General features: G+C 37.7%; 1 protein-coding gene across 1 annotated transcript in view; it reads right to left on the reverse strand.

The window, feature by feature from the left end:
- Positions 1-1,760: 1,760 nt before the first annotated feature.
- The window catches only part of LOC126373488 (visual system homeobox 2-like), a 99,205-nt gene continuing 81,707 nt past the window's right edge, over positions 1,761-19,258 (reverse strand). Inside the window, exons 6-9 of the mRNA XM_050019643.1 lie at positions 14,019-14,193; positions 3,358-3,491; positions 2,342-2,521; positions 1,761-1,883 (exon numbers count right to left, since the gene is read on the reverse strand). Of these exons, the coding sequence (XP_049875600.1) occupies positions 1,761-1,883; positions 2,342-2,521; positions 3,358-3,491; positions 14,019-14,193 (612 nt within the window). The remainder of the gene's footprint in view (positions 1,884-2,341; positions 2,522-3,357; positions 3,492-14,018; positions 14,194-19,258) is intronic.

Raw genomic sequence — 19,258 nt, forward strand, 5'->3', positions numbered from 1 at the left:
CACTGCCCGAGAAGCAAGCCGATGACTCACAGTACCACAGTGAAGGTTCTTTCAGAGAAATATGAGGGTAAATGAAAAGCTGCCATGTAGTTTCACATGTTTATTCACCGGAATATCTTACCTATGTCTGAGTCTTAGCGCGGTAAATATAATACAACTCTATCTAAGTACTGGTTTCCGCGGCCGCCGGGTGGCACAGCCAGGTATATCACAGTCGATTGCTTTACAACTTATTAATAAAGTCAAAGAAACTATAAATATATGGATTGCGAATAATACTTGTTGGGTTTATGAGATTTTCATATTTTGACAGTGTTACAACATTAAACATCGTTTACAATGAAGTTCCATGGTATTATTTCTAAACAGTGCTATGTGTACCCCCGAGGGTACGTTAGTACTTTTTCGTTAGCCGAACGGACTTCCTCACTGCCTCATTCTTGTCTTTATCATAAATAAATGAGATACGTTCGTAAACACTTTTGTTTTGAGTCGTAGGCAGGCAACACTGGTGTAAAGCATTACTTTTCATTATCACATTATCTCTGATATACCTGGCTGTGTCATCTAGTGGTCGTTGCATTAAGTACAGAGTGGAGGTAATTTACATGACTTAGTTACTACAAGTTATCTCCGTAACTAACATGTTGATATAGCTCGTACATAAACAACGGTCTCTGCTAACTGGGCTAACGCAAATTACTACACAATTTTGACTACCTACAAGTTACTACTGAATCTCAAAGTCAATAAACCTGTCAATGGCAAATTATTTTGTTAAAGCACAAGTTCTTATTTGATATAATTCATTTTTAAAATATAAATTCACTGGATTTGACGTTTTCATCCAATCAGACTTAATAGATAATCAACAGCTCTCCGATGTATTCATTTTTTTGAGCACAACGTATAGATAGTTTCAAGAAATGCCAGAGTAACTTGTTGTCACTAAGTAAATGAAATCAATATAGAAATATCATCGTTTCGTAGCTACCTTGTATACACAATTGAACAAAGTAAACAAATGCAATACAATGATAAACAGAGTCTTTAAAGGAATGTTTCCGCGTTCGATGTTTATTTCGATTATAACATACATTTGCAAGATAATACAACACTATTGCAAAAAGGCAAGAATTGACGGCACAACACAAAAATATATTCCTTTCGTTGTAATTTGTATTTCGATATAACAATATATTTTTAAATTTAGTACCTGAAACAATTTACAATCGATCTGTTTTCACATCGCAACATTTTATAATTTTCAACTGGTATTTACTTACAGAGAAATTAAATTAATTAGTACCGATCTTTTATAATTATTCTAATTCGATTTACATAGTCTTTTCTTGCCTCGAAGTCACTTATAGTCCTACACGGGGCACAATATATCTTAGAAGGATACCATACAATATGCTAAGTGCGGGGAACTTTATACAATCCTAACACAACGCTACACAGATAAATACTTAACTAAAGGTATTGCACGAAAAAGGGATTCTTTAAATACGCTTAACTTTAAAATGTACATAATTACACTTAAGTACCAACAGTTTTTGAACTTAACGGGTGTCCGTCACGTAATTTCAATAGCCAATAGAATTCGATATCACGTCACTTTAGTCCAATCTCACTGGATAGAATTAGTATTGCGCGTGACGTTTTCGGGATTTTTAGAAGCCAATGGAAATTAGCGATGGCGGCGGCGCTGACCAACGACGGGGCTCGATGACGTGATGGTGGGCCAATTAGAGCGGTCAGTAGAGGTGCGGCGCATGCGCGGGCGGGTCGAGCGGCTGCTCGGTGCCGACGTCGATGTCGCCCGGGCCGTCGTCGTCGGCGGCCGGCGCCGCGCCCGGCGTGCGGGACATGCCGCGCACCTGGAATGCACAAACATTTATCTTTATTATTACATTTTTTTTTACTGTAGCCAAAAATATTATAACTAGACGAAGAATATGTTTTAAAATATAAACTAATGTCAGATCAAACTCTAATACGCTTCTAATATAACAATAAATGTTTGGAACATTCAAGTTGGACACAACTTGATTACAAAAAGGTCGACTTTGGGACAATACCTATTCGGCATTATTTTCGTTGGCTCGAGATAATAATATTTTGGAAACAGACTGTGGTAAGCTGTTTCAGTATCAGTCGGGATTAGGTTATCTAATACTTAGTATAATAAATTGCGTGAATTTTTAAAAGTGACTGTTTGAGTACTTTGATGTTCGCATTAGAAAAAAAAGCGTTTCGTGCAGATTGGTGGTGTGCAGTATGAAGTGCTTGCTTTGATGGGCTGGTGAGGGTAGAATGTTCCGTTAAATCATATTACCTGCAGAAGTAAGTTGCTGGAGAGTATGCGCGCCTGGTGCTCCTGCGCCTTGGCGCGGAGGCACGCGATGCTGTTGTTGCGGAAGGCCTCGGGGTCGTCGTAGGGCTCCCGGGGCTCCGGCGACGCGCGGCCCTTCGCTGACGAGGAGGCTGTTGTACTACTCGCCGGGGAACTCTGCGCCTGCGCGGAACGTGAGTACATTGAAGCCAGTAGGTTATCTTATGCACGACATCGGTGTAAATTTGTGAGGTTTCTCTGTTGAGTGACAAATACGACAAATAATGTTGAAGTGAGGGTAGCTACACCCACCCGTGATAACAGTCAAAACAATTAGTATTTTATTTTATCTTATTAAAAATTGCATGTATCGACCTCATCATCATCATCCCTCTAGCTTTATCTGGTTTCTCACAGGGTCCGCTAACCTAACCTGAAGATGTGACAGGTCCGGTTTTTTACAGAGTACCCAGTGAAGGGAAAACCAACCCAATACAGGTAAGGTCACATACCCCCGAAAATACATTTCTCGTGTGTGTGTGTGTGTGTGTGTGTGTGTGTGTGTGTGTGTGTGTGTGTGTGTGTGAAGAATCTGCACTCCGTATATAACTCGTTCGCAACTTATTTATTCATTCAATTCTCTGCTAGGAAAACCCGGGGGTTACTGAACACTTACAATTTAGTTGCCAGATTGGGCCGCCACTCCCAGATGCTCCCGGCATTGTATATTTTCGTTGATCGGTATCTATCGACTACTTGTCGATGGCGTGGCTACGGGTGTTCGAAATCCGGTAAGTACCGGACTTATGTTGTTACCGGACCAATGTTAATGAGTTATTAATTTATAGAGTAGTTTTCACTAACACAGTTGGCTCGCCCATTATAAACGGCGATACGACTCACCTATCACGTTGGGCTAATAGAAAGTTCGGTGAGGCGTGTGTGGCTTAGTTTATCATGCGATGGATGTACCTCAATCCCCCAATTGTGATATAGTCGTGAGCTTATGTGATATGTACCTGGTTGTCATGTACGTCGTGGTGCCGGGGCGAGGCGGAGCTGGAGGCGCGGTCGGGCTCGGGGTCGGAGCCCTCGCGCTCCGACCCTGACTCCTTCAGGTGCTGCGCCGCTTCGATCGACTTGCGGTGCATGCCTGGGGACAAGCGGCTTAGGTCAGTAAACCTATCATCAGATATGTACTTACATAATGTGTTTATAAAAAAAAGAAGGAAGAAACAACGAGTTTTGGTAGAACGAACAACTTTTTTGATGAATCCAAGAAAGTGTGGGTGGAGTGTGTGAAGAAGGATATGTGTGTGAAAGGTACTGAGATTACGACCCCACTTTGAGTGGGATAAAGGCACGATGACAAATTTATTGTTCTTTATTTATCGCCATAAAATTAAAAAATGTTTACACATCAATATTGGAGAATAAATGGATGCATTCGTGTCATTTTGTAGTGTCATGTCGTATCATCGTGTTATAATGTTAGAGATGGAGGTGGTAAGAATCAGTAACATCGTAAATGAACGAACTGTATCGAACGAATCTCAATTTATTAGATGCGAAGGGTTTTATAAGTAAACGGTACATTTACATGTTTATTTTTTGTAATAATTGAGAAATTAACATGAGGATTTTCCATCTAAGCTTACCTTACATAAGTAAGGGTAACCACATTCTTAAATTGCCTACTTACTTAAAATGTTGCTTTATAGGACAGTTGGAGTAGCAAACATATCAACCCGATAAAATTATCCATGTTCTCATACGTAGTCATAATTTCGGCGAGTGAACTTTATACCGGATTATTTGGAATCTGTCAGTTCAGCGCCAGTGTCATCCGACGCATTATGAAATCCGCGTCTCCCGAGACACGTTCGTCTACGTCCAACAAGCTCGTAAACCCGACCACATAAAATGGTAATGAGTATGCCTTGCTATGCACCAAGCTTGCATACATGACACTATGCATCTAGATTTTACAGTATGCTCGTAGGACCGGAGATATGGTGCATCTTGATGGATGGTGGATGCGTGTGACAGCCACAACTCGGGATAAATTAAATTAGAAAACGAGTATGCATGCTAAGTAGGTTTTCAAGGGGTTTAAGCATGATATATTGATGAGGTTAGGATGAGTAATTGATGTTCTTGCTTCGGCAGTACATGTACTAAAATTGGAATGTTATTAATATTAAATAAGGAATTTCGTCTTTGTTTTAAGTGATTGAGAACGACTCAGCACAAGGGTAGTTATAATTTTTTGATTTGTTGTCCTTACAATTGGTGTACCTATGTGTTAAGTTGGTTTGTGATCCTATTCTTGGGCCTGTTAATACTTGACGAAGGCAACCAGTATCTGAAGTTCAAGATGTGTATTTACTGCGCGGGTTATTATAAAGACACACACACACACACATATTATAAAAAATAGGTAAATAGGCACTTAAATCAGTACCTACTGAGGACTAGTAGTAACAACTGTTTTGCAAAACGACTTCTGAACTTTTTGCTTAATTGCATTGAATTTTGTCGAACTTGTGTCTATTTTATTTTAATGTCATTTCAACGACTCTTCTTCTTCTTCTCCTAATCCTTTCATACCCTGTTGGGATGTAGGGTTCGAATAACAGATTTCCACTCCTCGCGATCTTTTGCAGCCTGTGTAGCTTGCTCCCATGATATGCTGAGCGTTTTTAACTCTCGGTCAACCGAACTTCGCCAGGTCTCTAACAATAACGACGCAACGACTCTAAAGAAGAATTTATTTTTGAATTATTTTATTTTCCTCGCTAGTAAACCTCACTGCCATACGTCTCTGGCGCATATCTGCGGCAATATGAGCGTGGTGCGCGTATTTTACGAGATTTTTACAGCGGCGCGTCGCGCGGCGCATCCTAATCGCGGGCTGATTTACTGTCGCCGACAGGAATGCTCTCCGTGGCTTTATTTACTGCGTGATGAGCTGAGAGACGGCGACATCGCTTGAAGAATATACAAGTAATTGAGTAAGTTATGGCGCTTCTCTGCTGGGTAAAGAAGAAGTATCGGTCGAATCAAGGCTTGCAAGCGGTTAAGCAGTTGCAGTGCCCTTATCAAGTCCATGTTGATACTTACCATACCACTGCTGTGCTGTAATTTTATACTGGTGTAATAACGGTAACCTTTACAGCTTTCGAACCCTGGGTGCATTCAGCTGCTTATCTTCTCGAGCACTTCGTAAGCCCAAAAAATATTATGTCCGCGCCGATATGCTCGACTGTTTATGTCATAACATGATTTGTTATAAATCGATCTTTTCTTACAACTTCTGACTAGCTTCTAACATTTATTAGGCGCCATTAGTGTCTGTCTGCTCACTTCTTCATATCGTGAACGTGTATCGTATCGTTTAGGATTTAAGTTATGCCGGTAGATGAATTTCGTTATTTGCATGGGATAATTTCGCAGATGACTAAAGGTTCCAAATTTTTCTGCATAAACATAACATAAACTCGCGCCCGTAATCCCTAATGCCATAATCATAATCAGAAGACATCTTGCAGCCACTGTTGATATGAAGTCCTAAGATGAATATGATCCTTATGGTGACATTATGGCCTATCGTGTATAACAATTGTCCATTAGCTAAAAAGGGACACAATACCTCGGATTTTACGACATGCTCAGGCTAAACGTGTTCTATGTTTTTTTTATTAGCTCCCAGAACAGCACAGAAGTCACTAAACTTTTTGGCGTCTGAACCTAGAAACAATTTACTTCACATTTGACTAGAAATAAATGTTATACAAAGCAACTAATTCGTTCCACGGTAGGCATCCCTGCGAATTAGTATCGCTAATGAACCCGACTGCCGACATTAGCACCGCCGTACCTCATTAGAACGTAATGTCTGATTTGCGATACCTGGAGATACCCCACCCGACCCTCATCAGGAATGCGGATCCCAATTCCACTCTCCTGATGAGCCATTACACATTTTGTAATATCCTTCATTATTAGATCTTAATTTATCAGATTTCACATACATAACATCACGCCTATTTCCCATTGGGGTACGCAGAAGTCACGGAATTTAATTTACCAATTGCGATTTAAACACTGCTTGCGCTTCCTTTTTTCTTCTATCACTTTTTTCATCTGATAAGATGTCAAGGTGATAAATACCGTTACCTATATAACATAAATACACAAATACCTATCTAAATAAATAAAAAATAAATAAATACTGACATTACAACTTTTCAGGGTAGCCAGAGACATAAATTGTCAAAAGTAAACTTGCAGTCACTTTTAGTGTTGGAATCTGCTATCTATCATTCAGAAAACGATGGGGGAATCAAAACCCAAGCAAAGATCTCGTAATTAATGATTCATCGTTATTCGTCATTGATGATTCTTTTGTCTTGCCAACCTCTGAGGCTCCGTGTGAGCCTACACTCATTCTTGATGGCATTCGTTGAATAACTAACTCCACTAGTTACCTACTAAGCGATTTATTTCATAAAATCGAAGGTTCGAATCCCGATGAGAACACTTATTTTACAAAAATCACTTCGTGATCTCCAGTTTGATCAGGATATTGCGGGCTGATTATCTGATTGTCCGAAAGTAAGATGATCCGTGTCTCGGAGGACACGTTAAGAAAGGAATAAGGGAAGGTGGAAAGCATAAGCTTTTGCTAGGTAAGCACGTTCCACCTTAGACCACATCGCCCCTTATCATCAGGTGAGATTGTGGTCAGACCCTACAATACCCTATAATATATAAAAAAACGATGATAGAAAAAAGTCTTGTGCACAAGTAACATTTTGAATTACATCATTTGGATTCAGGTGGATCGATTATGTGATTGAGCTCTGACTACCCCAGTTAGGATATAGTTGTGAGCTTATTTCTGTAAAAGTAGACACGAGTACGAAAGCCATATGGCTGACATATGAAATGAAGGCAAAAAATACACGTCTCGGAGTCCAAATACCAGTAAAGACTGGAAGAAGACGGTGCAAGCTGTCCAGTTATGGAATTATTTGCGTGAAGCCATTCGAAGGACACCGTCGTTAGATGCTTTTAGAGTGCGAGTCAAGCAGCACTTTCTCAACTCTCTCTCTCTTGCGTATTCTTTATAACGTCTTCTTCCTCTACTCCATTCTTCTTACATCTTCTTCTTTATGAAGTAGGTATAGTACTGTCATGTTTTCCTCTTTTCCATAGTAATAATGATTATAATAATATTATAATCGTTATTTATTGTCTTCTATGTATTGCTTTTAAGATATTTTTTGTAGGTATACTTATATTTTTTAACTTTTGTTTTACGCTACGATTTTATTAAATTCATTTTCGATAACTAAAGGTTGTCTGGAAGAGACCTTAATAAGGCCGCTTGTTGTACTACCTAATGGATTATAATTGTTTATTTTAATGTTTATTTCAATGCAATAAAGAGTTTTGTATTGTATTGTAAGACGCCTAACCTCTCGGACACCGCTCGGTTCTCACACAACTACTTTGTACTCCATAAGGCCAGTAGTAACTCGGGGCGTGATTACCGTCCGGCAACTGCGGGCAACTGTGAGCAACTTTCTCCATTAGCACACCATCCACGCTTCACGCTCCACCGCGGCGATATAAATCCACTTGATTTAGTTACTGAGTTAGTGCGAGTACGCTAAGATTGATTAGGACAAGCAATGCTGGTGATGGAACAAGTTGGGCCGGCGATGGGCGTAATGTGCGCCTGGTGGTTGGAGACGCTGTGGGGAATGGCCGCCTTCTACGAGCAAACTACGTAAGTACTACTTGCTTTTGTGTAGGAAGCTTTGGTTAATTGTATTCTAACCTTACCAATAAAAAACAAACAATCAGTGAACCTATTTTTAAGTATTTGACAGCAAAGCAAAATTGCATTCAATAATAAAATACTTAATTCGATTGAACTTTGCTTGGCTGTCAAATAATTAGACATGGCTTTTAATTAATTGATACTTATTCAACGTACCTAATTTGTGGAATGTGGTAAAATCAGATGAATACATTTTTGTTGAGTTACATTATGTTAATTATTATATATGACAGTATAACTAAATGCTACTGCTGTATTTATAACGTGAATTCAAGATATATTCAACGACATGAATTTGTAATTCTTAAGGATTTATATAGGTTGGTTACGCGCCTGCAGGCAGACTCAACATAACGTAACCTCACGACCATATTCCCAATTGGGCTAGTCAGAGGTCCAGCGTCGCATGACTAGAGCTTTCCGTTAGACCAACGTGATAGGTTGTGAGCCGACACTAGTTGTTTACATAAAGTAATTCAAGTATTTAAGAACATAATATTGCGGTAGACATTTGAGATATTTTCGTTTAAATTTTCCGCTACTTTTCCTCTTTGAAATTAATAACGACTGGATATAATTAAGTTTTAAAGACTCGACAAAATCAAAGGAGCCATCATCGACCGATTAGGAGCTCTCTCGTGTCAAATATCAAAGAAAGTGTTACTTCATCCATTAAAATACTTGTCAACAGTGTGGTGGCTCTTGCTTTTATCATCTGTATCATTCAGACAGAGTCTGACGAGGCAAAGTGCAAAATTCAATGATTTGAAGCGAGCAGAGTGCATTTCTCACTCAAGATAATGGCGGATGGCAAGTCGTGTGTTCGGGATGAAAGGCACAAAGCGAGGACTTAATAGGCAGATAATTCTATAAGGTGCTCCTCCGATGCATTAGAATCCATTTGTGATCGCGCTCAAGTGCGCACTCCTCCGACGTTGCACTTGCTCCATGGCAAAAATTGGATAATGGACCAAAATGATAAATTGTACGTTTGATCGTTTTAAAATATTAACTGAAAGGGATTTTAACTTTTGAGTTTTAGATGCTAATGTTGTAATTGATATAAACGACTTTGTTCATAGAACAATTTCGAAAATCGATATGTGTAAGCTTTTCTTGGTATTTTCCTATCTAAGTTCAAATCTCATTACAATTTTTGTAATGGAAAAGTAACAAATATAATTATTATATTTTATTTTGTACAACTTGCCATAATTATAGTTAATTAATTTCAATTATTTACATTACAATACAGACAAGTAAAACTACAATGTTATCAGCAGGTAGGTAGTGTAAAACTATGTTTTTTATTCTTCAGCTTGTCTGGCTTACTTTAGTGTCCAATAAACAAAAAAAAGTATTATTTATCATTGCATTATAATGTTTCACAAATAATCGTTAATGAATTCAACATTATTTTTGGTCATTGTAATAATTAAGCTTTTTGATAAGATTGGTTGATTTTTCTCTATTCAAAGAGAATCAAAGACAATCAATTTATATTTTTTCACAAATTCTGTCTAATTTAGAAAATTGGATTTGTTAATTATTTAAGTTATAGAATCATATAAATTTTTAAAGTTGAGCTGTTACGCTCGTTGGATGATATTTTGTATGATCGAAGACATTTCATGTATATTGGCGCTTTTGATTATAAATATTACGTTATAAAATACTAATTAGCTATTTTGTAATAAATAGCTGTTATTATAATTGTATTAGTAGGTACAACCACCCTTATTACGCATGTATCCGCCGACAGCATATTTTTAAAACAACCCGTCCCCTGCCAGCATTATGTATGCAGGTGTAATAACCACAGCTATACAGGTAGGAGCACACTCGGGTAAAATATACACCACCTGACGGCGTAAGTACATAATTAATATGTAAGCGCGGTGCCAGCCCTTAAATCTGCGTTAATCAACGCTTAGACAATGCGCCGCCATCTTGCCGCGACCCAAACCCCCCCACCGCGCCGTCCCTCCCCCCGCAACCCCCGCGTGGAGGGGGGGGGGAACACCTAGGCTCTATTCATTCCAACTCCGCATTATTTTACAGCCCAACTATACGTTAATGTTCATTTAGAGCTATTGATTACGGAAAGTGTTTTCGCGATGTTTTTCCGCTGTTTTCTTGTACGGTACTCTTCGTTTCGGATGGTAAATATTTTGTCGGATTGCAATGTCTTAAGACATACGAAGAAAATACAAAGATTTTATTTTCAATTTTAAATTAATTAGACAAATTATGGCCTTGTAAACAATGTCGTAGCTGTGTGCTACGGTTGTAACGATGGACTACGCCGTAACGGTAACTTTTAGAGAAAATACACATTAATAAAGAAACGTATTCTTTCATTACGGAATTAGGTTTTCAGGGTCATAACGATAAAATAACCGTTATATTTCGTGTCGTTATTTTAACGAATTACTCTTTTACGGCCTGTCGTTAATCCTACGACGCGTACATTTGGTCGACGACGCGGACGCCGTCATTTTGTTCCGTTTAATATGTTCCGAGATGAGAATGATTATATTTCTGGCGTAATTTTATAAACGTATTTATTTTTCATTAAATATTAAGTAATAATATTTTTATATTTAATTTCTGTTTATTATAATTTATATTTATTTTTTCATTATGAATGTCCTTTGAATTCACTCAAACCGTAAAGCAAGGAACCTGTGTTTGTTTCGAATATTATAAAATACTAAACAAACAAGTTTCTGATTCAATATTAAACAAGTTAATTATCTAATTTAATTCTACACACTCATACTACCGAGAATTTACGGCCATCTTTGCACTGCGAACATAACACTAGTAGGTACGTTGCGCAGAAAACATTCTAACAATCCCAAATCTCTTTCCGCAGCATGTCAACAACAGCCGCCGCGAGCGTGTACTCTGTGACAAATAAACCTTCTCATAAGCTGTCAACGTCTACACCACTATACATGTGCACTCGAAAAATTCTTATGTTCTAGGCAACATGGTTTGTTTTACAAAACAGAAGTGTAAAGAATAAGTTGTCGCTGGCTGCGAGTGAAAAATGAGCATCTCTTGTTGGCGGGATTAAAAATTATGTGTTGTCTTTGTGTGGAGTGTGGCTGGGAGCTGGCTGTTGTCTACCCTGAGTTATTACATCAACCCGCTGGAGTATCCATATCCATACTAATGTTATAAATGCGAAACACTGTGTAACATAGCAAACATACGGTAAGCTCACAAGTATATTCCCAATGAGGGCCTATCCAGGCTACGTTTTTCAAAAACAATATAGATGGCGATTTTTCTGCATTCAGTCTTCCAATGTCATGGACAGACATAGGTATCTTTTATCTGTGTTTTTGGGTATAAATGATGACCTTTTTATTACACCTATTGTTATTCTCAACACAGTTCTTTACATAATGTGATCCAAATATCAAGCAACAATTATTTTTAAATATACTTCGGCCATTACATTGTATTTTAGAATAATTATGTACTTACCCTTATGCTTCTATGCTGTTCTGGGAGCATATAAAAAACATAGAACACGTTCAGCTGCTTCTCTTCCCGGGCATGTCGTAAAAACCGACAGAGGGATTGTGTCCTCTAACATGATGGACTAATGTTATGGACGATAGGCTGATCCCTTATCACCATAAAGTTCATCATATCCATCTTTGGACTTCGTATCAACAGTGGCTGCAAGTTGTCTTTGATTACTTGTGGCTCTGCCCACCCCATTAGGGATTACGGGCGTGAGTTTATGTATGTATGTATGTATGTACTTACCCGAGTAATGAGAAAATAGGTAATTATCACGTTAAAGCTGTACAACGCCATCTATATTGTTTTTGGTGAACTTGGCCTGGAAATTCCCTCATTGGGCTAGTCAGGAGGATACTCGTCCATTAACTAAGCACCCTGTTCCATATATTTTTTTTTAATTTGTCTGTTACCTTTTTACTTATAATGGTGCTAATTCCTGTAAATACCATCTAATTTTATTTTAAGTTATATCTGTCATTTTCTTATCCGCCGAAAAGGAAAGGGACGGGTAATCGACAAGCATAAAATTTATGGAACACACGTCAATTTTAAGCACAAATCTAAACCAACCGTCTAAAAATTTTACGTCAGTCAATAACCCGACACATTAATTTACTCATTCTTCCTAAAATTAAGAGCTGTGAATCATCCGTCCCTTTCCTTTTCGACGGATATGAAAATGACGGATATAACTTAAAATAAAATTAGGCGGTGTCTGCAGGAATCGGGGCCAATGTTTAACCAATTTAGTACGAAGACAGTTTGAGACCCAGCGAAGAATGTGGGATAATTTTAATCTCGGAAAAAGGGGATAAAGAGAGGGATCGAAAAAGTATGTGTCAGATAACCTAAACCCAATACTAACTGGTAACCCCATAAATATCTCTTTATCGTAGAAGAAATATTGTCTATGTTCTGGAATGATTTGCTACTAGCGTCTTGGAACGCATGGCAATGGTTCCTTTTAGACGATTCAAGGTTAGTAGACTATATCGCAATGCAGTAAAGTTAGATATTTGACTAGAGGTCGAATAATGTTAACAAAATAAAGTTTATAAAAACAGTTTTAAATATAAAGAAATCAATTGTAAGCGGAAGACAATGAAAGAGAGCACCAATCAATACTACGTGTTATACCTATTATGTATTACATAAAAGACTGAGTTATTTCGTTTCTATAAGAAATAAAATGCCTTTAGATATTATACAAACACTTTGAACATTATTAGATGTGTATATAATTCACTGCGGCCGACTTTGTTCAAGAGTTAGGCTAATTAGAGCATAATTACGCAGAGTTGATATCCATACATTTAAGGGACAGTCCTTGAGAATGTATCATTGGAAATTTTAAAGATATTTGAAGTAATGTAATAGGACTCACCAGGGCGCACTGGTGGGGTGTGGCGGTGCTATGGGCCCCCGCCCCGCGCCGCGGCGCCCGACTCTTGAACAAAATCATACCATCAGATACCACCACAATCATGGCTCGAGACAGCCTTTGTAAAGTCTCTCTCTGCGATTATATGGGCTCTATAAGTGGGTGTCTTTTATCAAACAGTTTAGATATGTAACAATAAATAATCCCATAAGAATGTTATTGTCACGCAATTTAAGTTGTTTATTAAGCAGAATCCGTGAAAGCAGCAACAGTGTCCTTAGATAAGTGGTCGATAGCGTGGATTGTCCAATTATCGAACACCTCATTAGTTATACGAAGTCCCTTGTTGTTTTAAGTACTAACCCATATAGATTTTAGTTTCTTTTTTACTAAAAAATGGATGTTGATGTTCGATTTTTTTATGAAGTGTATGGGTTATTTGTTTGTTTTTCCAATTCTGTGATAACAATGATAAGCAAATAAAGCAGACAAACATCAAATATCTTCTAACCTTACCTTTCAGTGGATCTTGCTACTTATTCACTATTTCTAAACTAAAATACTAAACTAAAAATGTCCTGGAATGTAAAAAGAACATGTACCTCTCAAACTTAATTCAAAGGATGCAAGGGCCGTTGACTAGAAATCTCACACTGAAAGATTTATATTTCTGTTATATTCTTCAATCATACTATTTACAACAATTTCAATTAAAAGGTATATAATAGTATTTGCTTGTGTGCACGAAAATACCACTATTTAAATTTAGATTTTAATTGAGGCTCATTGCTACTAAGTATTTCCTCTCTGATCACTACAGGCTACAGGTTTTGTCAGTAGTTATTTACATTCTTGGACATAATAACATCGGTATACACAATCCAATGGTGGCGTGAGATACATACCGAGTAGCCAGGGCGCGACGGAGTCGTTTTCCTTGGCGCTCTTGAGTATGGTCTCCGGTAGAGGCAGGGAGTGGCGGACCATGGCTCCATACAGGCCATACTCCGCCATGATGGTCGACCGGCCCCAACACTTCTCCGTCTTACGCCACTTCGCTCGCCGGTTCTGGAACCACACCTGTTGGCGAAATAAAAGGCATACTTCAATAAATAACATACATAACATCACGCCTGTTTCCCGTTAGCGTAGGCAGATACCACGGAATCCCTTTTATTACGATCCCTTTAATTTCTTCCACTCTCATCAAAGACTTCATGCGTGTTCGCCGGGTAAGAGTACTCGACCTGGCCTTTTTTCAAAACATTATGGATCGCGGTATGTACGCCTATAAATTACTCAATTGTATAAAAATATTTCCTGACTTAATTTTTTTTGAAAGAACGTCTATGGCCCTGTGCCGAGGTTTTTCTTGCAGCTTCTTTTCCCCGGCTATACAGGTTGTGAGAAGCTGCAGTAGTTTTAAGCGGATGAGACGTTCGTTGTGTAAAAAATGACGATTCAAAGTGTAACTATGTTACCAACTGAATAAAGATATTTTTGAATTTGAATTTAGGCCTTCCTCTTCCAACTCTACCACTTAGACCAGCATCATGAATCTTTTTTCCTAAGTCTACATTCTTTCATTCTCTCTACATGTCCGAACCAGATGGTTGGAACTAGAAATTGAGGGCTTACATCCCTTTCTCGATTCTAGTTAAACTACATTTTCAAATAAATAAATAATAAGTAAGTATCTAAAAAGAAAAGTAACATAATTTATAATTTGTTGAGCTATTTACAGTCGATTTCCAAAACATGGCCGAAACTTCAAAATAAAATTTGAAATAAATATTTTTACATAAGGACTTAAATAATATTGTCCAACCGTGTACGTTCACGAGTACTAATATACATATATACACTTTGATACTATGTCACATTATCTTTTTCGACAAATTAAGCCGTAAGTCTCATTAAATGAAAAATATGGTAGTGCGACATGGTTCTAAACTGGGTACATAATATTTCTCATGACTGTACCTATTCCTAACGTACCCGTTACCAAGTACATACAGCGTCGGGTCCAAACTAATCAGTCGTCGCTCCATTCATCTGCGTGTAACTAAACGAGGGAAACAAACCAATTACCAGAACAAAACGCACTAAATTAAATTTTCAGATTCGGGACGAACCGCCCGCCTCCGCCGGCAGGGCTGCCACCACCGGCAATATCAGTAATTTAATATTTGTCTCTGGCTATAACTTTAGGTTAAGTAGACTACAAAGTTAGTCAAATGCATGAATATCCTGATCAATTCTTGCGCTGCAGGGGCTCGTCCGGGACTTAAATAAAGCTGGCGAGGAGTGGAAGTACATCTCTGCCTACCCCTTCAGTGACATAGGTTTGATGCTATGTTTTGTTACAGCGGTTATTAGGAATCAGAATCAAAAAGCACTTATATGTAGACAAGAGTACATACAGAGACAAGACAAGACAAGAGTACTTAGAGTTTGCAGATATGAACAGCATTTTTGTTCTGCAAAAGCGAGCCATTCGGGCGATTTACAAATTGGGACCCAAGATGTCACTTAGAAATAAATTTAAAGAAATTAATATTTTAACTTTGGCATCACAATATATCTTTGAAAACTTAATATATGTAAAAAAACATAGGATTATTTGCAAAAAATAGCGATCGGCACATTGTTAATACCAGGAATAAAAATAAACTTGCTTTACAAGTCAGTCGATTACATAAGATTACTAAATCTTTTAAGGGGCAATGTATACGTTTTTACAATAAGATTCCCATTGACATTCAGAATTTGCCTTTCAACTGTTTTAAGACAGTAGTTAAACAAAAACTTTACAAAAAAGGTTATTATAAAGTTAGTGATTATTTAGAAGATATGAATGCATGGGATTAACTGTCTGAGAACTGATATTAGGCAGCTAAATTACTCAATTGTATACCAATATTTTATGTTTTATGTTTATTTTTATTTTTTTAAAGAACGTCTAGGGCCCTGTGCCGAGGTTTTTCTTGCAGCTTCTTTTCCCCGGCTATACAGTTTGTGAGAAGCTGCAGTAGTTTTAGGCGGATGAGACGTTCGTTATGTAAAATTGACAATTCAAAGTGTAACTATGTTACCTACTGAATAAAGATATTTTTGAATTTGAATTTGAATTTGTTCGAGTTCAGATGGTTCCGAACATTCCGATATCAAAAACATAAACAAGCGGCAAAGAAAGAGGGTAGACAGATATGTCTGCCCGTAGAAAATTATGGATCTACCTACTCCACTCCAATCTCATCAGTCATCCCGTGATCATGGCACTTGCAACAGTGTCGAAATATCGGGAGTCTCATATCCCCATTTAAACGCGGTAAGAACCCGTTATTATGTGCTTTAATTAAGAGTACATACAAAATTTTTACATCAAGTAATTATGGTGATCCAGCAAGTTTTACCTATTTAACAGACGTACACATTATTATACTTAAAGTTAAATTAGTATTCCAAATAAAATTTGAAATTTTATAATGATTCTATATTTGATTATTTATTTTTAAACTCAAAATAATAATTCATATTCTTAATTCCATGCGACTGAGATTCTCGGGCAAAATCTCCTTTAGTTCCCGCCAAAACCTGCCTCAACTTTAATCTTTAAAAAAAATAGTTGATAAACGGCCATCGCGCGCGTTTCTTGCAAGAACTTAAAACGTTTTAAAAGTATGTGTGATAATCTCGTGTAAAACCCGTGGATCAGTGCATCATCAGCGTCCCAGTGTACCCCGGGGTCAAAGACAACACATAAGTACCTGCAGAAGACATTTTGTGAGTATCTTTCTCTTACTCGGTAGCGTGGCAATTGCTTTTTTTTCATTAAACTTTAGTTTCCCAACTGTGATATTAAGGAATTGACCAAGTTTACAACGCAATTAATTCAGCATGGAATATTCACATAAGTAACAAAATCACATTTACTTTCTGTTGCTCAAGTAAATCGTTTAAAATGATCTAAACTGATACATATTTTGTGGGAAACCCTACACCGGCAGCCCTACCCCGCGCGCGGCCCAGAGCCGAGCGCTCGTCGCTCAGCAAAACAGTTAATTTGTTATTAAATTTGTTGATTAAACTCGTCCCGCAAATTAATACTCCGTCGGTATAATGTTGCGTGTGTGCCGCTGCTGTACCGCCGCTGTGCTGCTCGAATACAGCAATACATATACGAACGCTAATTGAGGAGAAGCTGTCATGGGTTTTGTTTTGTATTCAAACGTGGATTGAACTCGTAATTGAAATAAACATTACCAAGTATAATGCCCGATATATAGTTTCGTTAGTTCACATACACAGGCAGGTAGGTAAATCAAAATATAGCATCGTGATTATAATACAATGGTGCTATTTCCTATAGAAACCATTTACTTAATTTTATTTTAAGTTATAAGTACCTGTCAATTTCCGCCGAAAGAAAAGGGCGAGTAATCGACATTCATAAAATTTATGGAACACACGTCAATTTTAGACAGAAATCTAAAACAACCCTTTAAAAATTTTACATTGGTCAATAACCCGACAGAATTAAGTTAATAGCAAACGTCAAACGGGTTGCATGTCAGTGAGATGCCTATTTTATTCACCCGGGTTATTCATCCATTTTAAAATTAATAGTTGTCAACCATCCGTCCCTTTCATTTTCGGCGGATAAGAACATGATGGGTATAACTTAAAATAAAATTAGAGGGGTCTGCAGGAATCCAGGCCATTACGTTATGAACTTGTTTTTGTTTGTTTTGGTTTTCCCCGAAGGGCAACGCAAAGGGAACTATGCCCATACAGCCATGTCTTATGTATTTTTATTCTTGATGATGATTACATGATGAAACGTGATGATGATGACTGATGAAACCTAAGCCCTCACCCTCGGAGCAGACTCCTACTCCGAACGCCAAACGAATTAACTCAAAAGTCCACATAAACTTTCCGGTTATGAAGCGGATTTTTGGCACGACGCAAAAATGGATAGGTACACTTTGTTTATTGAATATTCCGAAACAATAACACTACCGGGAATGTTTTCCAACTAACTTAATGCAATCATTAACCACATCACCACTTCGTATTAATTATTTAGACTATTCAATGAAGAAAGCAACCGTCCCGTTCCCGCCAAAAAGTCTCATTATGAATAGAAAAAAATAGCAGTATTGTCTTGTCTCAAGTGAGAAAGCAATGGAATACAGCCATACAGCCTAATCTGCAGTTTCGAGTTCTTTCTTATAACCTTTTGTATATTATATATGCATTTGGTAAATCTTTAGTGATAACACCAAATAGTGACACATTGGTGCTAATTCCTGTAAATACCATCTAATTTTATTTTAAGTTATATCTGTCATTTTCTTATCCGCCGAAAAGGAAAGGGACGGGTAATCGACAAGCATAAAATTTATGGAACACACGTCAATTTTAAGCACAAATCTAAACCAACCGTCTAAAAATTTTACATCAGTCAATAACCCGACACAGGTAAGTAGACAGCACGTCAAACGGATTGCATACCAGGGACGTACCTTTTTGATTCGCCCGGGTTATTCATTCATTTACTCATTCTTCCTAAAATTAAGAGCTGTGAATCATCCGTCCCTTTCCTTTTCGACGGATATGAAAATGACGGATATAACTTAAAATAAAATTAGGCGGTGTCTGCAGGAATCGGGGCCATTAAGTATACAAGAATGAATCAAACAATAGGCTAGATGATAAAAATAATCTAGGTACTTTTTTAAAACTTTGTTGCCATCAATAATACACTTGCCCATCGTTGTAATTCATAATTAAAATTCGTAAATAAGTCATGAGGTCGATTTTTGGTCATCTTAGATTGGCTTCTTTTTCTAGATTACCATTTCATAATTTATTTTTTACCCAGTTATCTATCCAAAATAAAGTTTTATAGGTTAGGTAAGTTTCCCCTCGAAAGAAGCTAGAGAACATACCTTAATTATTGCTTGCGGACAATCCTACACAATTGTAACATAAGCACTTATAAGCCTTTCTTCCTAACCCCACACCATCACCAAGTAATTGCGGCCTAATCGCTCGCAGTCTGTAATCCTGTAATACAGTGTAATCCAACTGTAATCTAACTGTAATCCGCATGTAATCAGGACCAATCGCCGTGGGC

This window comes from Pectinophora gossypiella, chromosome 15, assembly GCF_024362695.1.
Source record: "Pectinophora gossypiella chromosome 15, ilPecGoss1.1, whole genome shotgun sequence".
Lineage (NCBI taxonomy): Eukaryota > Metazoa > Arthropoda > Insecta > Lepidoptera > Gelechiidae > Pectinophora > Pectinophora gossypiella.